General features: G+C 40.6%; 1 protein-coding gene across 8 annotated transcripts in view; it reads right to left on the minus strand.

Annotated features, from left to right (window-relative positions):
* Window positions 1-24,922, minus strand: part of ccdc88ab (coiled-coil domain containing 88Ab) — a 76,468-nt gene that overhangs the window by 12,090 nt on the left and 39,456 nt on the right. For 5 of the 8 annotated variants that reach the window (XR_013809394.1, XM_079687997.1, XM_079687994.1 and 2 more), the window contains exons 9-30: window positions 21,961-22,042; window positions 21,247-21,405; window positions 19,344-19,490; window positions 18,769-18,913; window positions 17,512-17,690; window positions 16,029-16,166; window positions 14,829-15,012; window positions 14,584-14,714; window positions 13,754-14,047; window positions 13,229-13,411; window positions 12,437-12,715; window positions 11,592-11,716; window positions 10,602-10,740; window positions 8,809-8,985; window positions 8,533-8,694; window positions 4,225-4,502; window positions 3,770-3,913; window positions 3,448-3,634; window positions 2,789-2,934; window positions 2,508-2,600; window positions 1,905-2,107; window positions 1,163-1,210 (exon numbers count right to left, since the gene is read on the minus strand). Coding sequence is in view for 7 of the 8 variants with exons in the window: in XM_079687997.1 (XP_079544123.1) it covers window positions 1,163-1,210; window positions 1,905-2,107; window positions 2,508-2,600; window positions 2,789-2,934; window positions 3,448-3,634; window positions 3,770-3,913; window positions 4,225-4,502; window positions 8,533-8,694; window positions 8,809-8,985; window positions 10,602-10,740; window positions 11,592-11,716; window positions 12,437-12,715; window positions 13,229-13,411; window positions 13,754-14,047; window positions 14,584-14,714; window positions 14,829-15,012; window positions 16,029-16,166; window positions 17,512-17,690; window positions 18,769-18,913; window positions 19,344-19,490; window positions 21,247-21,405; window positions 21,961-22,042 (3,623 nt within the window). In the remaining variant the exon portion in view is untranslated. The remainder of the gene's footprint in view (window positions 1-1,162; window positions 1,211-1,904; window positions 2,108-2,507; window positions 2,601-2,788; window positions 2,935-3,447; window positions 3,635-3,769; window positions 3,914-4,224; window positions 4,503-8,532; window positions 8,695-8,808; window positions 8,986-10,601; window positions 10,741-11,591; window positions 11,717-12,436; window positions 12,716-13,228; window positions 13,412-13,753; window positions 14,048-14,583; window positions 14,715-14,828; window positions 15,013-16,028; window positions 16,167-17,511; window positions 17,691-18,768; window positions 18,914-19,343; window positions 19,491-21,246; window positions 21,406-21,960; window positions 22,043-24,922) is intronic. The other 3 variants (XM_079687998.1, XM_079687996.1, XM_079687995.1) reach the window with 1 other exon arrangement.

Genomic DNA, 24,922 nt, shown 5'->3' on the forward strand with positions numbered 1-24,922 from the left:
GCAGTGTTTTTATAGACATAACCAAGAGAAATGATCATGTCTTTATGTTTTATACAAGTACCTACGTTAAGGTAAGTTTGTTAACGCCACCATTTTCTGATCCCTAGGGGTAAAAAACAAACTTGTGCCGAGTTTAATAGCTTCTTGATTATACCAAACGCATATACAGTATAATAATAATAATTGTTTTTGCATTTTGTAAATTGTGTAACTTGCTGCTGTTAAATACCATCAAACTATGTGCAATATATACATATGCCATTACTAACTGTAATATATACCTGGCTGCTAAATCCTAAAAACTGTTACAGGACTTGTATTTTGAAAAGTATGTACATTTTTATTATATCATAACTTAGTAATTCTTTGTTAACATAGGTAACATTAAGCTGTCTGTGGCTCTTTCCTGCTGTAACGATGCAAATGTCCCCTCTGTGGGACTAATACAGGTATTCTGATTCTGATAAATCTACACAACTTAATAAAGAAGTTAACCCACTCATTTCTATGAAATTGTAAACCCCACTAGTCCATGTACAACTTTCTTTATTCCGTATCTTCTAGCTATTCCAGACATCCAGGATGTTGACACCGCTTGCACTGCCTGGAAGTCAGCCATGTTGCATTGCACCTTTTAATAGCTTGGATGCTACGTTAGAGTGCTTTTCTCTGTTATCTACAGGTGAACTGCACAGATCAGCAGGTTGACACGACTGTAACTGAGAGCTAAGGAGCTTAAAAGCTGCTGGAGAAGCAGTTCATACTGGACCTGAGCCAAAATATACCTTTTCCAATATGTGAGCCACATCAGAAGCGCTTGATTCAGTTTGACACCAGAACACTGTTACTGTTAATTCACAGATTATCATAGCACTGCTGTAACATTATCAGAGTCACGACAGACAGCCAAAAAAAAAGTTTTTTACCAAATTGATGGGTAAAAGGGCACAGAAATCAAGCGCTCTCTGGTGTGTCAAACATAGGAAACACATATTTTTTCCACACAGGTCCAAAATTGAGAGTCAACCCTGTGGTTCTGTGCAGCTCAACCGTGACCTCTAGGACATCTGAGTGACACAGACAATGGACTCACGATAACATGCCCCGAGAGACGTGACTGTCGGTTCACAATCCCCGCCCACCCTACCCATCCGCAGCATACCATTGGTTGAACCCTGCCCTTGGGCATGGGCCTGCTGCCCTCTCCTCCCTTTGCAGAGAGAGAGAGAAGCAGAGGAGCAGTTAGGGGAGGAAAGACCCATTCAACCACTCAACCAGGACACAATTAATCAAACCAACACACACACAAAACAAGAATCAGTGTGTTTAGTGGGTACGATTATGTGTCTGTGAAAGTATTCAGGATCCCATGAACGTAGCAGTTTGCAAACTACTTTCTTTGTGTGTACACACTTGTGTCCATTTTTGTATGAAATAGTGTCTGAGTATTTCATCAGATGTACATTTACTGTACATTGTTTAGAAAGATGAATATCTGGGAGTTTGTAACCTGCAGGTCCGCTGCAACTCTGACTACTTTTAAATCCAGGCTTAAGACTTTTCTTTTTGCCGCTGCTTTTAATTGATATATTCATATCTTAAACTGCACTGTAACTTTTATTATCTTTGCTTTTCAATGAGTGTTTCTAGATATCATTTTATAATATGTTTCTTAATGCTCTTAATGTCTTTCATTTTTGTAAAGCACTTTGAATTGCCTTGTGTTGAAAGGTGCTATATAAATAAACTTGCCTTGCTATCTGTTTGTATAAAGTGTATTTTTGTTTATCTCGAGCAACCAGAAACAAGGTCCCTCAGTAGTGGGTGTATCTGTCACTACCCTGACTTTGAAACTTGAGTCTCCATCTGTGTGTGAGTGTGTGTGAGTGTGTGCTTGGACTCACTGTTGCTCTTCTTCTGTGTGAGTGTGTCATCCAGCGAGTTGGAGCCAGAGCCGATGGACGAGCTGTCCTGGCAGTCCGGAGGAAGCGTCAGGAAACCGTCGCCATACTCTGAACGAGAGGGAGTCAGCGTGAGAGAGCGCATCCTGTCCCGGCTCTTCGGCTTGATCAACTTTTTCATCTTCAAAGTGATCCAGTTTCCACGCCTACAAAAGAGATACAAGACACAGCATGACACAGACCATCAGGAAATCAGGGAAATAAAGTCCATATATATTGATATTAAAAAACATTAAGGCTGGGTTTTAAAATGTCTGATTTGTTCCATATGGGCGCCTCCAAAGCTCTGCAGGCCATAAATATGTGATGCATCTCTTCCTGAAGCTGCAGTTTGAGTGTTTTCGCCTCGGGATCAGAATCAACAAGCAAACTTTTGAACATCAGAGTCTGCTATGATACTGTGACTTCTTTGAGTCACTCAGCGTCATTTTTACTTTAAAAGAATTCTCAAATCATTTCTAGTTCATTAAAACGAAATAACTCGAATTTTTAAAGTTTTTTTGTCAAATAACAGTCAGTCATGTCTTTATTGAAGCCTCCTTTCACCTGCGTGGGGGCGAGGGGTCGTAGAACTTGTACTGGTCCATGATCTTCTCCTCCAGCTTCTCTTTCTGTCTCCTCAGCTCATTCAGCTTGTCTCTGATTGGAGGAACATTTAAAAATCAGTCAGTAAGACAAACGACAATGAAAATGAAAACAAAATGTCAACGCAACAAATTAGATTTGATCGTGCCATTATTAAATTAATTGCTGGATTTAGATTTTTTTTATTGAAAGGGATATTCTATCTAAAAAAAAAAAAAAAATACTCATCATCAAGGCCTTACATGTATTGTCTCTGCTCTACGTGATACAGGTCCTTGCTCTCCATGGTTTGCTCCAGCAGTGTGCGGTTCTGCAGCATCAGAGTCTGGATCTGGTCCAACAGGTGGCGATTCTCCTCCTCCAGGTTTCCTTTTACCTGGCTCAACAACTAACACACACACACACACACACACACACACACACACACATACACATACACACACACACACACATTGAAGTTTAAAACAGAGGCTTAGACAGTTGGATCAACAACAAATATGATGCATCAAAAGGGATTAAGCAACCACAACACAGCTGGTTTAAGAAGTTGTCTAACTAAACGTTAATAGAGGCCAAAACACAGCTGGTTTTATAAGTAACAAATAAAGGGGAAACTCCTAAATATAGAGAAGAGATGAGACATGAAGAGAACAGATGAGAAGAGACATGAAGAAAAAGAGAAGAGATGAGAAAAGTCGGATCAACAACAAATATGACACAACAGAAAGGATTAAGTAACCACAACACAGCTGGCTTAAGAAGTTCTCTTTCTAAATATGACACATTGAAAGAGTTGAAGACAGCTGGCTTTTAAAGTGACACGTAAAGGGGAACTCCTAAATATAGAGCAGAGATGAGACTCGAAGTAAAGAGAAGATAAGAGTAGTGTGTGTCTCCTCACCTCACACTGGTTGGTCAGCTTGGTGGAGGTGATGTCCAGCTGCTGGTACTGCTCCTTCAGTTTAGAGAACTCGGCCTCCAGCTTGGTCTGCTCCAGCTTGGCGCTGTTCAGCTGGGTCTTTGCGTTCTTATGGTCCAGCTGGAGGTTGTCGTTGTCCTTCACCAGCTGGCGATGGGTATTGTTCAGCCTGAGGAGAGAGCAGGGGGAATACTCAATATAATGACATATTTGCATGTAAGGTGTAATCCTAAGGACATTTCATATTGATTCACTTGTTGTTCACAAGTTTGAACAGTAAGATAACAAATACTGATGATCTGACCTATCATTTTCTTCTTTGAGCAGTTTGAACTGGTCAGCTGTGGATCGGTGCGTTTGATTCTCCAGCGCCATTTTCTCCTGCTGCTCCTTCAGATTTTTCTCCAGATCCTCCAGCTCTCCCTTCCTCTGCATGAGCTGCTTGTACCTGCACAGACACAACACACACATTACAAACCGTGACATGACTTGCAAAAAGTATTAAACAATGTTAAAAAGGGTTGAAAGTAGATTATTAGGTCATGAGTGAGACTTGTAATGGACTAAAGCCTAAACCCAGTCTCACTTGTAGGGACTGGGTATAACCCCCCCCCTCTCAACCAACTTCCTCCTGACTGCTTTTCTGTTTTGTTTCTTTTTGGTTTTTGTTGTGTTTGTCTACCCTCCCTCCCAAATGTAAAGCATCTTTGGGTTCAAGAAAAGCTCTATAGAAATAAAATGTAGAATTATTATTATTACTTGTCCTCCAGGTCCCTGTGCTGCTGCTCCAGGCTCTTGTGGGAGGTCTTCAGGCCGCCATGTTTTCCGATCAGGGCTTCGTACTCGGACGCCTGCCTCTCGTGGAGCGCTGCCAGCTTCTCGTGGTCTCGGAGGAGCAGCTCGTAGGTGGACCTCAGCTCCTCTTTGTCCTTCAGAGCTCCTTCTCGCTCCCCCTCCACGCTGCTCTGCTGGGTCTGCAGCTGGGCATTCTGGGCCATGAGGGCGCCACTCTTCGAGCTCAGGGTGGAGTTCTCCACCTAAAGGACGAAGACAAAGATACATTTAGAGACGGATTCAAGATTCAAACATTATTGTCATATGCACAGTAGCTACAGTGTGGGTATGGCAATGAATCTTAGGTCTCAGGCTCCTCCAACAATGCGAAATAAGGATATATAAGACATACAACCATGAAACACATTTAAAAAGCAATAAAAAAAGTGCAAGGGTTACAAACGGAGTAGAATAAAATCCGGGCTATCCACTGCCAGACAGAAATTCACTCATGCTCGTAACAAGGTAACACAAACGATAAGACAGGCCTAAGCAAACTTTTTCATCAATATAATTGAAGGTGCGAAAGGTAACAGTAAAAAAGTTTGGCAAATCTTAAATAAACTATTAGGTAAACAAACCAAGCAGGAAAATAATGTACTAGAATTAAAAATCAATGATGCCCTGATAAAAGACCCTGCAGTGTTGGCCAACTCTCTAAATGAGTATTTCATAAATAGTGCTCTGGACATCACAAAGCTCTTCCCGCCATCTGAGGTCTCACCTAGCCCGACTGTGGATACACACCCCGTTTCTGACCTGGAGGAAGTCACAGAGGTTGAGGTAAAACATATCATCTTAGGGTTAAGAGGTTCTAAGGCTAGGGATGCAGATGATTTAGACACCAACTTTATAAAAACACATATCGACGGTCTAATACAACCAATTACTATGTTAGTAAATCAATCTATCAGCACGAGGGAAGTTCCATCATCCTGGAAGGTGGCCACGGTGACACCGAACTTTAAATCTGGGGATAAGGCAATAATGTCCAATTACAGACCAATCAGCATCCTCCCCTGTGTCTCTAAGGTAGCTGAGAAATGGGTGTCAAAACTAATCACCAAACATTTAGACAAAGGTTTCGCTCCACTCCACCCAATGCAGTTTGGTTGTCGTGCTCACCACTCCACTGTGACAGCTAACTGTGTCTTTGTGGAACAGGTTAAATGTATGTTGGACACGAGCCCATATGTAGGTGCTGTCTTCCTTGATCTCAGGAAGGCTTTTGACACTGTTGACCACCAAGTGCTCCTTACAAAGCTGACGTACTTCAATTTTTCGGCAGATTCAATACAGTGGGTTAAGTCTTACTTATCGAACAGAAAACAGTGTGTTGGGGTTCCACAAGGTTCCATTCTTGGACCATTACTGTTTTCTCTGTACATTAATGACTTGCCTAATGTATGTCCTGAGTTGAATGTACAAATGTATGCCGATGATGCAGCCATCTTTGTACATGGGAAAAACACTGAAATGATCTCATCCTGTCTCTCAAGTGCTTCGGACAAGGTTCAACACTGGCTGACCAACATTTGCTTACAGTTAAATGCAACAAAAAAAAAACAGTATGCATGATGTTTAGTAAACGACCAGTCAACATCGAAGGATCCAATGTGTTTTTAAACGGAGCAGAAATAGAACTCCAAGTATCTTGGAGTCATACTGAACTCGAACTTGACTTTTAAGAAACATATTAAGAAAGTATCCAATACTATTCAATTCAACTTGCAAAATGTTAAACAAATTAGACCTTTCTTAACTGTCAATGCTGCAAAGTCATACCTCCACTGTATTATGATATCCCACATTGAGTACTGTTTTACAAACTGGTCGTTTGCTTGTGCCGCAAACCTGAAACCAATAGAACAGCTGTACACGAGAGCTATCAAGGTGTTTGACAGAAAGCCACATCCATACCACCACTGTACCATCCTTGAAAAACACAATTTCTTGAGTTTTGACAATTTTAAGTCTTTTAAAAGTATGTGCTTTATTTATAAATGTTTACATGGACTGCCCCCCCTCCTCCCTTAGGGGAATTCATCCACAAAAAACACACTGGACGCTGCACTAGGTCAGAAACCAGAGGAGACTGTGAAGTCCACTGCAGACGGACCACTTTTGGACAAAATGTCCTTTCCATTAAAGGCAGCTCATTGTGGAATAGCCTCCCAACTGAGACACAGGATTGTCCCACTCTCAATAGCTTCAAAGGTCAACTCAAAGAATGGTTGAGAAACAAACATCTGTGCAATCACCGCTAAATGAACTTTAACACAGGGGTATCTCCTCTTGCACTTTAGGTAGCTCTTGTATCTCCTCTTGCGCTTTATGTCGTTGCTGCTATATTGTATTACCGTGTCATAAATACTTCTGTCTTGCACCTTTTGATGATAATGTATTTTGTTTTTGCTATGTTTGTCAAATGTAATTTTCTTAAATGTTTTATGTGAGGGACTGCGGATGGAAATTAGCTCAAAGCTAAATCTGGCATATTTACGCTTGATACATTTTAATGTTTTAAGTGTTCATTACTGTGCATTGTCCCTGCCAAATAAACGATTAAATAAATCAAAAATTACTATTTACATGTCAAAAGAAAATAAATACAAGAGGCTAAATGTTGAGAGAATGTTGTAAGTGATAAAGTAATGCAGAATTCTATATACATGTTAATCGAATAAGATTAAAGAATACAAATTCAATAAAAATGTTATACTTTACAGTGAAGGGAAAAACTTCAAACAGATGATTGCTATGGATGTGAAAAGGAGCATGAAGATGATTGGGTTAAAAAAAGCAGGAGGATATCACGGAGAATAGAAGTAAAGAATGATATGGATAAAAAAAATACAACTTGGCTCTCGGGAGAATTGAACAGAGGAGATGAAGGAGAAAAGGGGGAGGAGTCTGAGTGGAGAAAAGTAACACGGACAGAGTTGAAAATAAAGATTCTCCTATCAACATGTTGTCAGCTGTATTGACTTATTGAAAGAAAATGTGTTCCTATAATCAACACCCAAAAGGATACAAATGTAAAGTAAAAGGAGAGGTTGTTCCTCTTTTGGTCCACAGGGGGCGCTGTGTCTGTTCAGTTTGATGTGAACTCCCTCTTCATAACACCAACTGTTTCTTCTCATGTTTCCTTTGTGGTTGCAGAGGTTTCCTGGTCTCCAATCCCTCTTCAATCATCACTAGTGTGTGCATGTACACTCTGACACACACACATTATGTCCAGGTGCTGACATACTCTGTATCTTTAAACAGAGACAGCTTTTTACCCCCACTACGCACACACCTGCTCTCACACACACATCAAGAGGCGTAGGCTAACACCCTAAGCAACAGATAGAAGCTACTGTATGGTCAGTGTAAATCCTGTCGCCCATAAGCAGGGTTTGAGTCACCGCCAAACAAGTCTAAATCCATAGCAGGAGCTGAGCACCGTGGCAACGAAACTGTGCGAACAGAGCAATGTTGAAAGAAGGCGTGACAGCTTTGCATTGTGTAATTAACATTGAGAATTGTTACTTTTGTTTAAAGTAGTGTTCTAAAATACTTCAAGAGAATGTTATGCTACTAATCTGACGGTTTTAAGAGCAATTATTAACCTAATATATAACAGATTTATGTATTTATCACAATTGTCTATAGTGCATGTATCCCTGAGACATATACATGAGTATATTTGTTTGGATTATCTTTCTTTTCACAATCAAGTGTGGTATGGCAGTATTTAAAGCCTAGAAAATGGTGATTTTGGTCTATATTAATAAAAACTATATTATTATTATTTATCATTATTCTTGTTATAACTATTGTATTATCATTTTTATACAATTATTATTGTTATAAATTGACAAATTAATAGATTTACGTTTAAAATCATCTTATTTAGAAATAAAAATGATTTTACAATTACATTTCTGTCTGCTAATGAAGACCATCCTGTATAATTGAAAGGCCATGGATCAGCTACTAATGTATATACGGACTGTGAGGTGAAATGGTTTTTATCAACAACTGTTTCCAAAGTCAATCATTAACATCAATGACTTTAAGGAGTTATTGTCCAAGTTGGCTTCAAAGTTGAGCTTCAGAGAACATTTACATTTCACCACCTATATTTGAATGACCGCTGTAAAAGTCTATATGCTGATGCAGATGGTGACAGAAAGCGGCCATCCATAGCTTCCTTCCCTCTGTATTGTGCAGTGTGTGTAGGATTACCTGCAGCTTGGCATTCTGAGTCTGCAGTGACGTGTTGTTCTCCTGGAGAGACGCAGTCTGCCTCTGCACCGCCACTATCTGAGCCTGCAGGTTGGAGCTCTGAGTCTCCAGTTGTTTGAGCTGGCTCCTCAGCGCCGCCTTCTCAGCCTGCAGCGTGGCATTCTGGGAGAAAAAAAAGATGACAGATATACATAAAGACACTCAGAGAGAACTGCACAATCCAAAAGATATATGTTTTTTTATTCATATCGGCATTCCTGATGTGTGCTAACTTACGTTCCTCTCCACCTCAATGAGTCTGTCTTTGACTTTCAGCAGCTCTCTGGTAGTTTCATGACTCTCTTTCTCCCATTTACTGACAGCCTGAGGGGCTTCCCCTCCTCTCGGGGGGGAGCTCTGCACCATCCTCTCCTCCTCCTCCCTCTGACGCAGCGCCTCGTAGTTTTTCTTTACCTGAAAGTAGAGGCATAGGAGTAAACATTTAACTTTTTTGTGCCCATTCAGTACAATATAATATAATTCCAAGATGGCTAATATTTAAATACTGCTACTGGGGTTGAATGTGAAGTTAATAAACGATAAAAACAGACATGAGTAATGGTTATGTACAAAGCAGACGGGATCCTGTATAGTGTCACAGCTGAAACTCAGATTTGATCTACAGAAGCTTAAACTTTTCCCTACAAGCTTTTGGATTTGAATCTGTTTTGTGTCTGCAAGTTCAAAACACAAACGCCTCCTTAAAGGACAGCAGACATACTCCACTCCTCTGCTGCCGCCTCATGAATAGATAAACTGGCGATAGAAATGGAAAAGTGGATGAATAAATAATGTGTCGGCCTTCATACTGTAAGCCCTCAGTGTTTTTAGTGCTTTGGACTGCGGGGGAAAGATTTTAGGACACATTGTTCCCAAGTGGACGGGCTGGAGAATTGATGACGTTTGGCTTCCTGAACTTTTGAAAGAACATCCATAACATTCATCTGCTGCAACTTATATATACCGTAATTTTCGGACTATAAGGCGCACCTGAATATAAGCCGCAGCAGCTAAATTGAATGATGTGTACATATATAAGCCGCACTGGACTATAAGCCGCAGGTGTTTTAATGTTTAATTACCATATGTAAGGGTTCGTGCACAGAGGGGATTGTCGGGAAAGAGATGGCTGTTTGAGGAAGCTCCCATTTATTAACATTTCAACAAACAAGTTGCATATTTACATAACGTATTCAAGTGTTACCATTTAGTGCAATAGTAGCTACAGAACATGTACTGTGCTGTGTAAACTGTACTGTATCACATAGCGTTTCAGACACACAAACTTTCAACTTTCAAACTTAAACGGTGCGCTCCCAGCGCACGTACCGGCAGTGATCTACAGCAGTGGTTTTCAACCAGTGGTACGGGGACAAACTGTCTCGCTCTCGTAATGTCTGTCTGTCTTGCTCTCGTTCTGTCTCTCGTACCACTCTCGGTTCCACTTTTACTTTTGCGCGCTACCTGTCTCCCTCTTTTCCGGCCTCCAGCTTTTCCTGCTGGAACCCGCCGCTTAAAGGGTGGGGGGCGCGGACCGGCCATAGAGCCCATAGAGTTAAAGGTGGTGGACTGCAACCTGTAAAATCCATAGATTTAGGAGGTCCCCTAATGGCCGTTAGCTGTAAAAATCCATAGATTAGCCGCGCCGTTATATAAGCCGCAGCGTCGAAAAATGGGGGAAAAGGCGCGGTTTATAGTCCGAAAATTACGGTATATATAATCCAATTACTTGTATATAGACTATTCTGCACTATTTCTATTTTATTTCTATTTACTTGCACTATTTAATCTGTTTTATTGTGTTGCACTGTTGGAGGAGCCTGTGAACTAAAATGTCCATTGTCATAACTACACTGTATCTACTGTATGTACACATGAAAATAAAAGCCTTGAATCTTTGTTGGATGTATGCGTTTAAATACTGGGTCTTGTTTATTGTGATTAAAATAACCATCCGCGTTCAATACGTCATAAATCCTGTATGTGTGTGTATGCTTTCTTTGATTAAGAGTATGGATATGTGAGCTGACCGTCTTGAGCTCCTGGCGTAGCTGCTGGTTGAGGTTGGAGGACTCCTGCAGTCTGGCCTCTAGCGCTGCGATCTTCTCCTCTTTAATCTCCAGAGATGATTTCAGTGTCGACTCCAGTTTTGTTTCCAGGAGCCTAAACCTGAAAATAAATAATGAGGTTAGCAGTGTGTGTGTGTGTGTGTGTGTGTGTGTATAGTGTGATCACACATTTGTAATCCTGAACACAGATAATGTTTTATCGTCATAGCCACGGTAAAGCAACGCCAAGACTTCCTGGCAACAGTGTACTGTAGGTCGGCGGTTAGGAGATATTGACCCAGAAAATTCCCACAGGATGATTCTGCAATAGACTCAAATTAAGTAAAGATTTCGACTCCTGATATTAATCGGGCCATAGGGCTCTTATATTTGGGCTGTATCGTTTACTTTTAATCATTCTGATCCGAAAATGATTGACTCAATGTTCAAAAATACATATATAAATGTTCAATATATATAAAATAATGTATTGTATTACATTATTGCCTCTGCATTGGATTATTACCGGATAAGGTAATAATAACTTCATGATTAAGTACGACTGAAAGCAGAAGTCTAGGGCAAATAATTGCAAGTCTCTTCAACGAGAATTTCACAAAATGATTTAAAAAAAAAAGCCAAATTCTGGAAAAAAAGTCACAATAAAAATAAATAAGTGACATTTTGAAAAAAATAAGTGACATTTAGAAGAAAAAAAGTCAAATTCTGAGAAAAAAGTCAAATTTGAGATGCATTGTGCTCCATGTAGGGGCAACGTGCCTCTGTAAATCGGCATGTAACCGTATATTAAACATATATATATTCTTTGTAAGCTCTTGTGGGGCCACATAAAATGAAGTCGCAGGCCGGATTTGGCCCCTGGGCCTTGAGTTTGACACCCCTGGTTTACAGAGTCATTACAGAAAACCTGAACATTTTACTTGGGTAAATCTTGGTGAAATGGTACAGTACCTGTCGTCAGAGCCCTCGTCGTGCAGCAGCCTTTCCTTGTTCAGTCCAATCTTCTCCAACTCATGAGTGAGTTTCTCCAGATCATTATGCATCTGCTGAGTCCGCAGCTTCTCACTCACAAGCTCCTAAAACACACACACATTTAGCAACTCTCGAATTCCACTACTTGGCATTTATTCATAGATTACAAAAAAAGAGGATGTATGATGCTAATGGAGGAATAAACACTGAGAAAACAAGTTTTGGTTTCCAGGGTTATCATTAAAGGTGGGGTAGGTCATTTTGGAGAAACCAGCTCGAGTGCGCTAGAATTTTAAAATACACAGCCACTTCCTTACAGAGCCCCTCCTCCAACACACACAAACGCAAACACATGACCAATGAGGGCACGAGATAAGTTTGTGCACAGATGGAAGGCTGACAGGCAGGTAGGCCATCCAGCTATTTTAGCCGGGCCGGCTCAGATGATTGGTCGTGCTTTTTACAGCGCCACAGATGACATTTTTCAATGGATGTTTTGTCAAAGCACTTCAGATATTCATTGCTATCAGGATGTTAAGAGCATTCCATGGAATATAACAAAAAGTGTATCTCGAGCCGGTTTCTCAAACTTACCTACCCCACCTTTAAATGACTAATAGTTTACATTAATAATCACCCATGTTGAGTGTTTTCCAAGTGTAATCTACTTGATTTAACAAGAGGACAATTTGAATGGATTCCAACTAAACCAGAATTTAGTATAAAAATATAAAAAAATAAGCAATTGTAGACAAAGGATTATGACCTCAATCCTGAAGTAAGCAAGTAAGCATGAACTAATATTTGAAGATTTCTATTCTGACCTCTCTGAGGTTGTTGAGGGTCTTCTTATCGATGTTGCTTATTTTGACCAGCTCCTTGTTCTCCCTCTCCAGGTCTTTGACTCTCGTGCACGAGTCCCTGAAGAAGATCATCTCCTTCCCCATCGTCCGATTCTCTTTCTCCAAGGTGACGATGCGCTGGTTGTCGTCGTCCAGCTTGGAGTCTCGGATCTCGGCCTGCTGCCTCAGCCGCTTGTTCTCCTTCTCCAGGTACTTCTTGTCTTTCTCCAGCTGGCAGCTCTCCTGCTCCAGACACTTGTTCTGAGGGATAATGGAGCGTAATGCAGAGGAGACGGATCAGTGATGCGATTCACTTCTAAATGCCTTGTAAACACACATTTGGCTAAAAGTGAAACAGATTAATTGAGAGGGCCAAAAATCAATGTTGACAAATAATCTGGGATAATCTCAGACTGTTGGGAAACATGTTTTTCATCAGGGGGAGCTAAATGAGCAGTAGTACTGCCCAGGTGCCAAATAACAGACTTTAACATGTACAATTTTTTAGACTGCTGCATCACAAACACTCCCCCTTCGCTGCCTCAACTACGTTTTTGGGACAATCTGAATGACCTCATTCTGTCCGTCCTAAAAAAGCCACTGAAGCTGTGTCAGTAAATAACCTACAGCTTTCCCATTTGATGTTGTTTCTGCTCAGCTCGGGGGAAAAGTGTTTTGGAAAACATGTATAACTAAAGCTTTGCCTGCCATTTCCCACACTTCAGCTCAGAGACGCTGCTGAATGGTTCTGTTTTGTTTGTTTGTTTTGCCTACCTCCTGCTCCAGCTGCTCCAGGCGCTTGCTGGAGATCTTGAGCTCCTCCAGGTTGCGTTGGAGGCTTTGATTCTCAGTCTCCACCTCCTGCAGCTCAGCCTCCAACTGTAGAATCTTCTTGCTGCTGTTCTCTAAAGCCTTCTGCAGGCGCTGGTTCTCTGTATCTAGGCCCTGGTAACTCACCTGGGAGAGGAAAAGGCAGATCAGGATATTAAAAGCATTCATGAACTAATTGCGCTGCTCCCCGATGCCATTATATGCCAGATTCTGTTAGAACTTAGCTGTGAAAGATCATTTGTTATTGAAAGTAATTTACAAAAGTGTACAGTAACTGTACTGCTGATCATCTGCTTGACCTTGTGTAAGGACAGTTGTCTTTGGTCACTTTTACATTCTGATTGAACACACAAGCAGCAGTCTGCCTTTTATTTCTCAAAGAAAGTTTCTAACAACAAACAATAACATTTGAGCTGCTCTCCAGTGACAGAAATACCCGCCGTATCTCTGGCAGCGCTGAAGTCTCACCTCTAATCTCTCCGTCTTTTTGGACGAGGCTTTGAGCAGCTCCAGGCTGCGCTTCAGCTGGCTCCTCTCGCTCTCCAGCTCCCTGTTTTCTGCCTCCAGCTGAGCGGCCTTTGCTCCCGATGACCGGAGACTCTCCGCCAAGCGCCGAACCTCCAGGTTTTCATGCTCCAGCTGGGAGTTTTCCTTTTCCAGAGCCTCCAGCTGGAAGGCCATGTTCTTCAGAGTATCCAGCTTCTTCTTCAGACGACGGCCCTCGGCCTCCAGCTCTGAGTTCTCCTTCTCCAAAGAACACACCTACACACACGTAAAAAAGATGATTGATAACAGTGAGTAGAGCTTTATGTCAGTCAACACTAAGCTGGTCATGTGGATGTGTTAGCACAGCTTTACATGTATTATAGGGTAATGCTTTAATGGTTAATATAAACTCACTACAGATGTTGCTATCGTATACAATTCCATGTAATACAGCAGTTACACAAATTTGAAATTTGAAACCTCAAATGTGTCTTCTTAGGTAGGCTGACAGGTATACCCAATATTCAGAGAAACTTATTCAAATTCAACTCTAAATAAAGGGTTATAATTAATCAACCAGATAAATACATATATCATATGTTAAAATGAGAGTTAACAATTAATTTTCCATGTTACAAATATATTGAATTACCTATTCTGGAGAGTCATTTATATTCCACATGCGATCGGATAATATGTAACAACTGTTCTCAAAGTTAAACCATGTGGGTCAACTGACTCTCACTGATTAACAAAGCAATCAGACACAGTGACAAAATACAAAACAAGGCAGAACACTAAATGCACCGCACCTTTTCACAGGTGATTGTAAGACTGGAAATCTTCTTCTGCAGGCTCTCCTTGTCCTTCTCCAGCTTCTGAGTCTGGATCTCCAGCTCTTCTGCTCTCTCTCCTTTCTCCTTCACCACTTCAAGCTCCTTTCCTGCATTGATAGAGTACAAACAACAAGAGTGTTGATCCTGTGAATTCGTACCGACAAAACAAGGACCTTGATGTATGGAAAAGAAACCTTTTAAAAAAATATTAATGCACTCACGTAGTTGTTTCCTTTCAAACTCCATCTTATTGAGTTTGGCGGTGGTCTCGCAGATGGACTCGTGGAGAACTCGATTCTCTTTCTCCACGTCCTTCACCCGGGCCTCAGCTGAGACCTGGGAGCGCTGACGCAGGGACGACACCGTCTGACCCAGGTGTTTGTTCTCCTGCTCCAGACCCTTCAGCTGGAGCACAGGCAGCAGAGGTTACATCAGGAACACAGGTTATGTTTAAGGTGATTGATACGAGTGAAAAATGTTCTGTGACTTTATTTGAAAATAATTCAGCTTGTGGCGGGCGATATGAGCTGCTGCTTGGAGAGAGATTAAAGACTTAAAAGAGGCTCTGCTTGAAATATTCCAACGATGACGAACTAAAAAAGGTCAGAATTAAAAAGTATCATGCGGCAGCTTTTGAAGATAATTAAAAACAATAGCTTATTTGCATATTATGTCTTCCGGGAACGGCCAACTGGATGAATTGCCAACGGTAATCTGTGAGCGCGGCGGGTTGCGTTTTCTCTGCCTCATCAAAACCAGATTTTACCAATCAGATGGTTAAACTCATCAAAGGTGTCAGATTCGGGTCTAACGGCTACAAAGTCCCCGCAGACACACAGCGTGCGCCTGCATCTAGGACACAGAGTGCCAGAAGTCTGTACAGTCAATAAAACATAGAGGCAGTTCCACTTGATAGTTTTTTGAGCCAAATGCAGATAAATTGCATAAGGAATGCTCTCAGGAAAACTCTGCAAAGACTTCAGTACATTATTCTGCTTAGTCATTTTCTTGGAGCTTCCTGGAAAAGAAATCAATGATGGTTTTGTAGAGCGAGCAGCGTGTATGACGCACTGTCTCAAAGCCCTGTTTGTCTGAGTGTTCAACTATATGTTTGTTCTGTATACAGACTGAAACGTAACTATTTAAGAGAACATGAATGCTTAATGTGATTATAGTCATTCTTAGAAAATCGCCTAATCAGTTAATAATTATCCAGCAAAAATAATTCAGTCAGGGAAAAAGGCCTGCAAGTAATTACCACTAGAAAATAAACAAACTGGTTTTCGGAAAAACTTTCCAAATTAAGTCATGGTGTGTGTGTGTGTGTGTGTGTGTGTGTGTGTGTGTGTGTGTGTGTGTGTGTGTGTGTGTGTGTGTGTGTGTGTGTGTGTGTGTGTGTGTGTGTGTGTGTGTGTGTGTACCTGTCTCTCAGAGTTTTCCCTGAGTGTTTCCAGAGTGTTCTCCAGTAAAGCCTTCTCCTTCATCAGGTCAGTACTGAGAGACTCTGCGCTGCGGAGCGAGTCTCGGTCTGAGGTCAGTTCACTCACCAACTGCTCCAGCTGTAAACAATTATTAAAGTAACATTTTAAAAACAGATTCACTAACTTCATTTGGCTTTAGTTTTCTGATTGTTGTGCATGGCCACACTGGCTCTGTAATGACTATCACATGTTTACACGTGACTCCCAGTCACAAAGAAGCTTGTACAATTATTAATCCATGATACAAACATATCATATATATACCACCTCATTCTGTCATCACACACACACACACACACACACACACACACACACACACACACACACACACACACACACACACACACACACACACACACACACACACACACACACACACACACACACACACACACACACACACACACACACACACACACACACACACACACACACACACACACACACACACACACACACACACACACACACACACACACACACACACACACACACACACACACACACACACACACACACACACACACACACACACACACACCTTTTGTTCAACTCTAACAGGAGCTGCATTCACATTTAATGTGTTTTGGCTTAGGACCTTGAGTCACTCGAAATAAATGTCTCACTCTGGGTTTTCCCTTTGTGAGAAAACACAATTTCATGCTTTTTTATCCCGAAGGCACAGAGCGAGACTTATGTTTCTGAAAATAGCTGAGAGGCTTCTCTTAGCGAGGGCCATTTGGATGTCAAGACTGGAAAAGAGAAGGCAATGCGGGGCTCTCTGGATTTATAGCTTTGCTTTCAGCCTCCTATTCACCCCTCTCTATATGCTCTCCTACCTTCTCTTTTCTTATTTCTTACTGTCGCTGTGTGAAAAGGCCTAAAAAGTCAAGTGTTAGGTGATATATTATAGAGGACTGCTGGTCCAATATGCTAATCTTAGTGGGGGTTCCTGAGGAGGGGCAGTACATTACCCCATGGCTGTAATTTAATTGAAACAATTATTATTTAACAAAATACTAACAACGACTCCCTAAACTTGTTTTCTCTTATTGATTATGAAAGTACATGCCTACAACCTTTAAATAACAAAGCTTAACGTATATCAAGTTGTGAAATTATTTATTTTGTATCATCTGCAAAAAGTACAAGCCGCATTATTTAAGAGCCATATGGGAGATCACTGATGTACATTTAAAAAAGCATTGGACCAAGAATGAAGCCTTGAAGCACCGCTCTCCGAATAGTATCGAAAACTATCTTGACATAATGATGGATGTCTTTGCTGCAAGTGACCAAAACAATCTAAAGATTAAACTGTTTTGGAAAGGACATTTTAGTATATCTGTGTTTATAAATGTCCCATTTTGTCAAACAAACATTAAAAATGAAAACCACCTATATACAAAGTCCAATTTCTTACTTTGTGGTTCAGCCTCTGGTTCTCCTGGCTGGCTTTGGACAGTTTGGTCACGGTGTCCTGACTGGCTGCTCCTCTCAGCTCCTCCACAGTCTTCAGCAGGCTCTGGTTGTCTTTCTCCAGTTTCAACAGGCGGCTGGAGGTCAGCTCATTCACCTCCTCGCCCAGAGACTTCTGAGGGGCTGAGGCAATAACAGCAAGAAAAGTGGATTATGCAATGAGTTTAAGACAGATGTGCGTAAAAGACTGTCTAATATGGTCAGTACATATTCTACTATTCTAAGGGAAATGAATAAAAGCAGTGTGCAAAAGAAAAGGCTTTCTCTGGAATCAGTTTAAGACTTAGAGTTTCGCAGTGTGTCTGAGCTTGAACAGGAAAAGGAAATGCAGCCAAAAAGAAGCAGTAGCTTAACAAAAACATTAACAAACAGACAAGAGACTAGGGCCGCTCGATTGTGGCAAAAATTATAATCTCGATTATTTGGGTCAATAATTGATATCACGATTATTAAAAACGATTATCCATTTACTTTGAAAACATCAATTTATTGGAGAAAAAAAATGTGAACACTATGTTTTTAACAGTTGATTACCCTGAACTTTAAGTATAATTCAAATGAAAAACCAATAATAAAAATAAAATAGTTTGATTTTGATTACGTTGTTTTCGTAATCGTTGCAAGACATAATCGTAATTGCGATTAAAATACGATTAATTGAGCAGCCCTATAAGAGACCACTGTGGGAACAATTAAGTCAGCCCCCCCGGCTCTGACCTGGTGTTCTTCCGACACACACAATCAATGATTTAACACATATACATTAAAGTTGTGTTCAGATTGTTGTTGTTCAAAGGCAAAATCAAAGAAAAATAAGTCGGTCAAAAATAAATGAATACAAAGCTGTATGATTTAACTTCACAAGTCTTAAGCCTTCAAAGTGACATTTTAACAAACACACAACACAGAGTCTTTATCCGATCCCTGGCCAGTTAAACCTCTTAAAAGCTTTTATGATCCTGACGCACAGATTATCCTCCAAGAGCCACTGAATATTAATTACAGGTCTTAACCAAGTGGAAAGAAGACCCAGTGGAGGCTGGCATATGCAAAATGGTCATTGGGATGAATCCAGGGCCAGGAGCCAAGGAGCAAAACCTGCTGGCCTTCTGGAGCCTTAAGCATGACCCACGTTGATCTATGTAATCCTTGTTCTCCTTCTCTGGCGTTAACAGGTTCCTTGGCTCCATATTCTCCTTACCTTCGGTGAGATCTGGGGTCTTGGACAGTTGCTCCAGCTCCCAGCCCAGGTGCAGGGACTCGTCCATGCTCTGTTTCTGAGCCATCTCCAGCACCAGGTTCTCCTCCAGCAGCTCCTCCATGCGTTTACGGTCCATGTCCCGTTCCTGGAGATAACAGAGAGATTAATGGTGTGTTCAGATCATTGTAATGTATATTTTAACTGTACTATGTATTATTTGATTGACTTGTACTTAAATTATGTTTTATAATTGTTTGTGTGATAGAGATTATGCAATGTTTTTAGTGTTTGTTGATTGTTATGTACCTACCTAAGGACTGCAGATGGAAATTAGCTAAAATGTAGCATAATTAATCTCTTCTCTTTTCTGAGATTAATGTATTTGTATGCATGGCCCTTGTTGAAATAAATACATAATAATAATAATAATGATAAACAAACGTTGAACACTCGACTGCGGAAAGGACTGCTCCATTCCCTTATTCTTTACTACTGATTTTCTTTTCCTCCTATAATGACCCTGATTTATTTTTAAACCCAGGCTCTTATACCCTCTGTGAAAACCAGAATCTCACCATCTCCAGGTCATGGATCTTGGAATTCAGCTGCAGACTCTCTTTCTCCAGGAGGTGCAGTTTGTCAGAGCGCTGCCGGCTAGCATCCAGCTGCTCCTCCAACATGCTCTTAGTTTCCAACATGACCTGGTTGTCCTCCTTCAGCTCCTACAGAAACCACCACATCAGCAGAGAGTACACGTTAAACAACAAAACATACACACTGCGGCTAGTAAAATAAATTGCTTTGAAGATGACCTCTGAAGTTTATTATGTATGTATCCGTACTACGACTAGAATCAGTAATAACAGTATTTAAAGCAACAGTATGAGCAGTAGCGGAAATAAGCAGCAAATACAGAGATGTGTAGAATAATTTAGTTGGTCAAATTTACAAATATAAAGTTGATATTCACATGGTGTAGATACTATTCGTGCATGGTCAGCAAACAGTTGCAAAAACATCCCCTTGATAATTCAAATAAATACATATTTATGGGTAAAAACCTTTTATTTTTTAATTTATGAACTGAAAAACACTTGCATCATGAGATTATGCAGTGTGGAGAGTAGCTGGTGTCTTGCATTTTTATCTAATGTTGCTTATGTGCGGTTAATATGACGTGATATGAAGTCAAATTGGCTTGCATATTTATTTTATTTCGACTAAATTAAGTTTAAGTGTCCTGGGGTTGTCTTTTCCTAATTGTATTCTCAGTAGCAACATTCTTCTTGTGTGCAGTGAGATGAAGTACCTTGTTCATTTATATTTCTGATGATCTTACAGATGACAAAGACATCCATAGACAACGCTGCAAATTGTATGCCCAGGCAAACGTATTAATGCGGACATTTCACAAGTGCTCTGTAGATGTCAAGGTATCACTTTTTAAAGCTTTCTGTACACGACTCACCTGTGGAGTAACTACAAGGCTAGAAGCATACAAAAACTAAAAGTTGCATACAGTGATGCTTTACGGTTGCTGCTGAGGGTAACAAGATGGCACAGTGCCAGCCAGCTGTTTGTTAACTTGGGGGTACCTACTTGTCAAGCCCTTTTAAGAAAGTTAATGTACAAATTCATGTGTCGCCTAGAACAGTGATTCTCAAATGGGGGTACGCGGACCCCTAGGGGTACGTTGGGGTACCGCAGGGGGTACGTGAGATAAAAAAAATACCATACATGATTACTTCTTAGTACAATAAGTGAGATAGAAAACACAATTGTATATAACATATTTCTAGAACCACCAAGGGGGTCCTCATATAAACATGTCAAATTTGTGTATTGTATTTTATAGTTTTTCATAATATATCATTTTGTTCATTGGTTTGTTAAACATATTACTTCAATTGAAAAACTCCTTGGAAAAATCGTTATGTATGTGTTTCTGTTTTTCATGCACAAAGATGACAAAATCCTTTTGTTGTAATTCATGCATGAAGGAGTTAATATATCACACACTGATGGAACATCACTATATTGTAATTATGTATAGGCTTTTTCTATCAAAAATGTTGGGGGTCGGTCAGGGGGTACTCGGCTGAGAAAAGGTTTCAAAGGGGGTACATTACTGGAAAAAGTTTGAGAAGCACTGGCCTAGAAGACTCGGACAATCATGTTATCTCGATTTTAATGAACCCTGTGAAGAGTTCTACTCGGTTCTCTTCCATGATTTGGAGACATTGGCGCAATAGCCTATACAGACAGTGAGCATGTGTGGCTAGCTGTGATTGGACTGATTTTAGGTTTCTTATCTGTTTGTTTTTATTTGTTTTGTGTTTAGCTTTTTATCTTATTTATTGATGTGTGTCTTGTCTTTTTGTATGTGATATGGACCTTGAGTCTGAAATAAAGATTGAATCAACAAACACCATCCTCTTGGCTTGGTGTAAAGTAATGCTTCACGTGCGCAGTGTGTACCTCGACTCTGGCCTTGTAAAACTCGATGTCGTGAAGTCTCTCCCTGTACCGGCTCAGCTCGCTCTCTAGCTTGTCGACACGGATCGCCTTCTCTCTGAGCGCGTCCAGCTCGTCGCGGTAGGCCCGAGCCGACCGAGCGTCCGACAGCAACTGGTAGCTCTGCAGGAGCCAAACACACAGTATGAACATGTGGAAACAATGACTCATACCAGCATATCTTAGTATAGCATGCACAGATATACGAGCCATTAGTGAAAAGCAACAGATGCTTTTACAAGTGAGTGGACTGTAATATTGTATGACAGGTAGATAATCTATGAGCAACCAAGTCTTGCCTGTTACATAAACAGATAAAAGGTCAGAACAAACTCTCCACGCTATTAATTATCACAAGCACGCTTCCCCCTCACACACACACACATTAACTCCCTGAACTCATCCACCTTTTTTACAGCATATACTTTGTTAGCCTGCCTGCCAGTCAGCCTGCCGCCTCCTCCTTCAAATCAAAAGCCATAGGAGGCTGTTTCGAGACTAAAGATAGCTGTAATAGCCTCTAATGAGCTAAGTCACTAGCTCGCTGATTAAGTCTGGCAGCAGTGCTGAAACAAGGTACTTTGAAAGAGGAGGGTTCAGCAGGTGAAGGCGAGATCAGGTCATATTAATGTGTGTGTGTTGTTTAGGTGTGTGAGGATTAGTGAAATGTGGTGTTACCTCCTGCTGAAGCTTCTTGAGCTCGCCTTCACTGTTATCCAGCTCCTGCCTGGTGTCCAAAAGCTGCTCGCTCTTCTCCTCTCTGAAAAAGAAGGATAGGGGGAATTAAACAAGGAGAAAAATAGAAAGAGGTCGGAGAATGTGTCCTAGATAGAGGAAGGATAGAAGGAATTCTAGAAAGTACTTTTTGTTTGGTTTGCCTGCATGCATGCTTCCCAATTAAATACCAACACGGACAATCCTTTAGGGCTGTTTCCATTTCAAAGCTTGCCACTAAATCCTTAAGTAGAAGGGACCCATTGACATAGTTATTGAATAGTTATATTAACCATAAACTGCCTTAATATCATCAACATTGTGTCTTCACTTTTCAAAATGTAAGAGATTAATTGCAGGTAGTTTTATCATTGTAATTACGGTACCATTTTTTTTTAAAAAAGAAAGAAAGGAGGCTACTCAATACAAAAACAACTGTTAGAATTTCAAAAGGCAACATCACATTAGGCATAATAGACCATTGTCCAAGTTATACAAATAGCTCACATGTTTATTTTAAGACTTCAATAAAACACATTTTCATCTAAAAATAGCCAATTGTGTCCGGTGAGTTTGAGCTGTGATGGTCAGGACACAAAGTCTTTCCTGTGTCCTGCCCTGAATTCAGCTACTAATAAACAAACTCTTTCTGCTGAACATCACCCCCAGCATCACACACACCATGACAACCAGAGAGGGGAAAGACAGCCGTTAAAGTCAACTGAAGAAAAGATAGTACCCTGTGACTACTTCAGGAGTAAACTTATGCAAATCCACCCCTGAGGCTCAAAGCCCTCATCTTCCTTTACTCTGGAGAAACTTCTACAGTCAGATAAGATCATAGGTGTAGTGATGCAAGTTTTACATCTGGTTGTCCAAGTTGTACAAAACTGAGAATCAAAAGTGTCAGTCTTTCACCCTTAATAATAGGTTCTGCTATTTGCTATCCAACACTGTCCTGTGTCCGTGTGTTTAAGTGACAGTGAGATAGGGAAGCCTGACATTTGCTGTCTCTGCGAGTTTGTGTGTGGGTGTGTGCAAATTCTCCAGGCTTCTACCATAGGGGCAGAGTGTGTCACACTGCTCTGAAGAAAAAAGGACTGCATTCCTGAGATGCTGTCTTGTGTTTTCCCATAAAACCGCTCCACTGAACATCTGATGGAGTATTTGATTGCAGCTCTCTGGAGACTCGGGGTGCTTCTCAATAAGGAAATGGCACCTTTTCTTCCCTCGTTACTTTCATTTCACTCCCACTTCCTCCCACAGCTGAGGGTATTTAGGGAAATAGAGTCGACATGCAGGCAGGATGTTCCTTTACCCATTTCTGTGTTTGTGTCTTAAGTTAACCCCCTCCCCCTCTTGCAGCCTCTCCCCGTCTTCCCCCAAAAACTCCAGTTACTGAAATCACAAACACCTGTCAACTCCAGCATGGCAGATTAGCTTTGGGCTCATATTATAGATGCAGCTGGCTCTGATGCTTATGTTAATGGGAAGCACAGACAAACAATTGCATGCATTGTTGTGTTTGAAAAGCAAAGCAGCAAACAGCAACACGTATTCCTTGTCTACTACATGTCTAAATGGTATGCCTCCTACCCTAATCCTAATGTTTTTATTATACACATGTTTGGCCCTCTATACCCAAGATGCCTAAAATGTGAAATGATTGTAACAAATGCGTTTGTAAGCTATTAAATATGACCTGAACAGCAAATATATAACTTTCCATGTGGAACTTTTGTCTACAGAATACACAAATCTACAAACACAGCTTTTGTGATCAACATTACCACATTTCCTCTGTAATATTTTTTAATTGTTTCTTGACTAAAACAGTATGTCAAGGAACAGCAGATTGTAAATAAATAAACACCACAGAAAATGAAGAATAAACACAAATCTATCTTTTATATATCCAACTTTTAAAGAAATAAATACAATTTAATTAATTGATTACTCCTGCAGGACCATGTGTTGGTTGAGTAAGAATTAGGATAGAGTGGACTGTTTTAATTCAGTAAAGAAGAAACACCAATTACAGCATAAAAGCACATTCACTCAGAGCATTAGGATAATTAGGATTTTTAGCAGGTAATAATCAACTGGTATTCAAGTTGTATTGGCTTGTTGGCCACAAACTCACATGGGCTATTAGTAACAGAAGATACGGGATTATTTGCTACAATCTGCTATTCCATTTTTTAGTAAGTCAGTTTCTTATCCCCTTACATTTTACATAGAGAGATGTTTAACTGTTATTTAGAGGAGAAAACTGAACACTATAAACTTAATGAGGATAGGATTTATTACCGGACTGTAGTATTAGACTGCATTAGTTGAAGCTAGATGTACATTACAGACTGTCTAATATGCTCAGTACATAGGGGGACTATTCTAAGGGAAATTAATAAAAAGGAATCAGGTTGAGACTGAGTGTTTCACAGATATGATCGCAGTGTGTCTGAGCTTGAACAGGAAAAGGAAATGCAGCCAAAAAGAGGCAGTAGCTTAACAAAAACATTAACAAACAGACCAGAGACCACTGTGGGAACAATTAAGCAAACCCCCCCCGGCTCTGACCTGGTGTTCTTCCGACACACACACACATAAGACCACACAGTAAACGCACACATCTACATTTGAATGAGGAGACAATATCTGTTTATGTTCACTGAGACACATTAAAGACTGTTCTCTGCTTATAGAAGAAACTGCCATCATGTGACCAGTGTCTGACAGCTTGGACTGACTTAAAGCCCTTGTTGTCCCTTTTTGTCTCTTGTCTGGGCCATCACATAAACAAGTAAACAATTCCATGGCAACCAACCCACAATTCAACTCATTGGCTAGTCGTGTGCTGTTTTGTTACCCTGTTTAGGTCCTAAGAAATTATGTAGGCCTAGCTCAAGGACGTTTAAGGGAAATG

Source organism: Notothenia rossii (assembly GCF_949606895.1).
Source record: "Notothenia rossii genome assembly, chromosome: 6".
Taxonomy (NCBI): domain Eukaryota; kingdom Metazoa; phylum Chordata; class Actinopteri; order Perciformes; family Nototheniidae; genus Notothenia; species Notothenia rossii.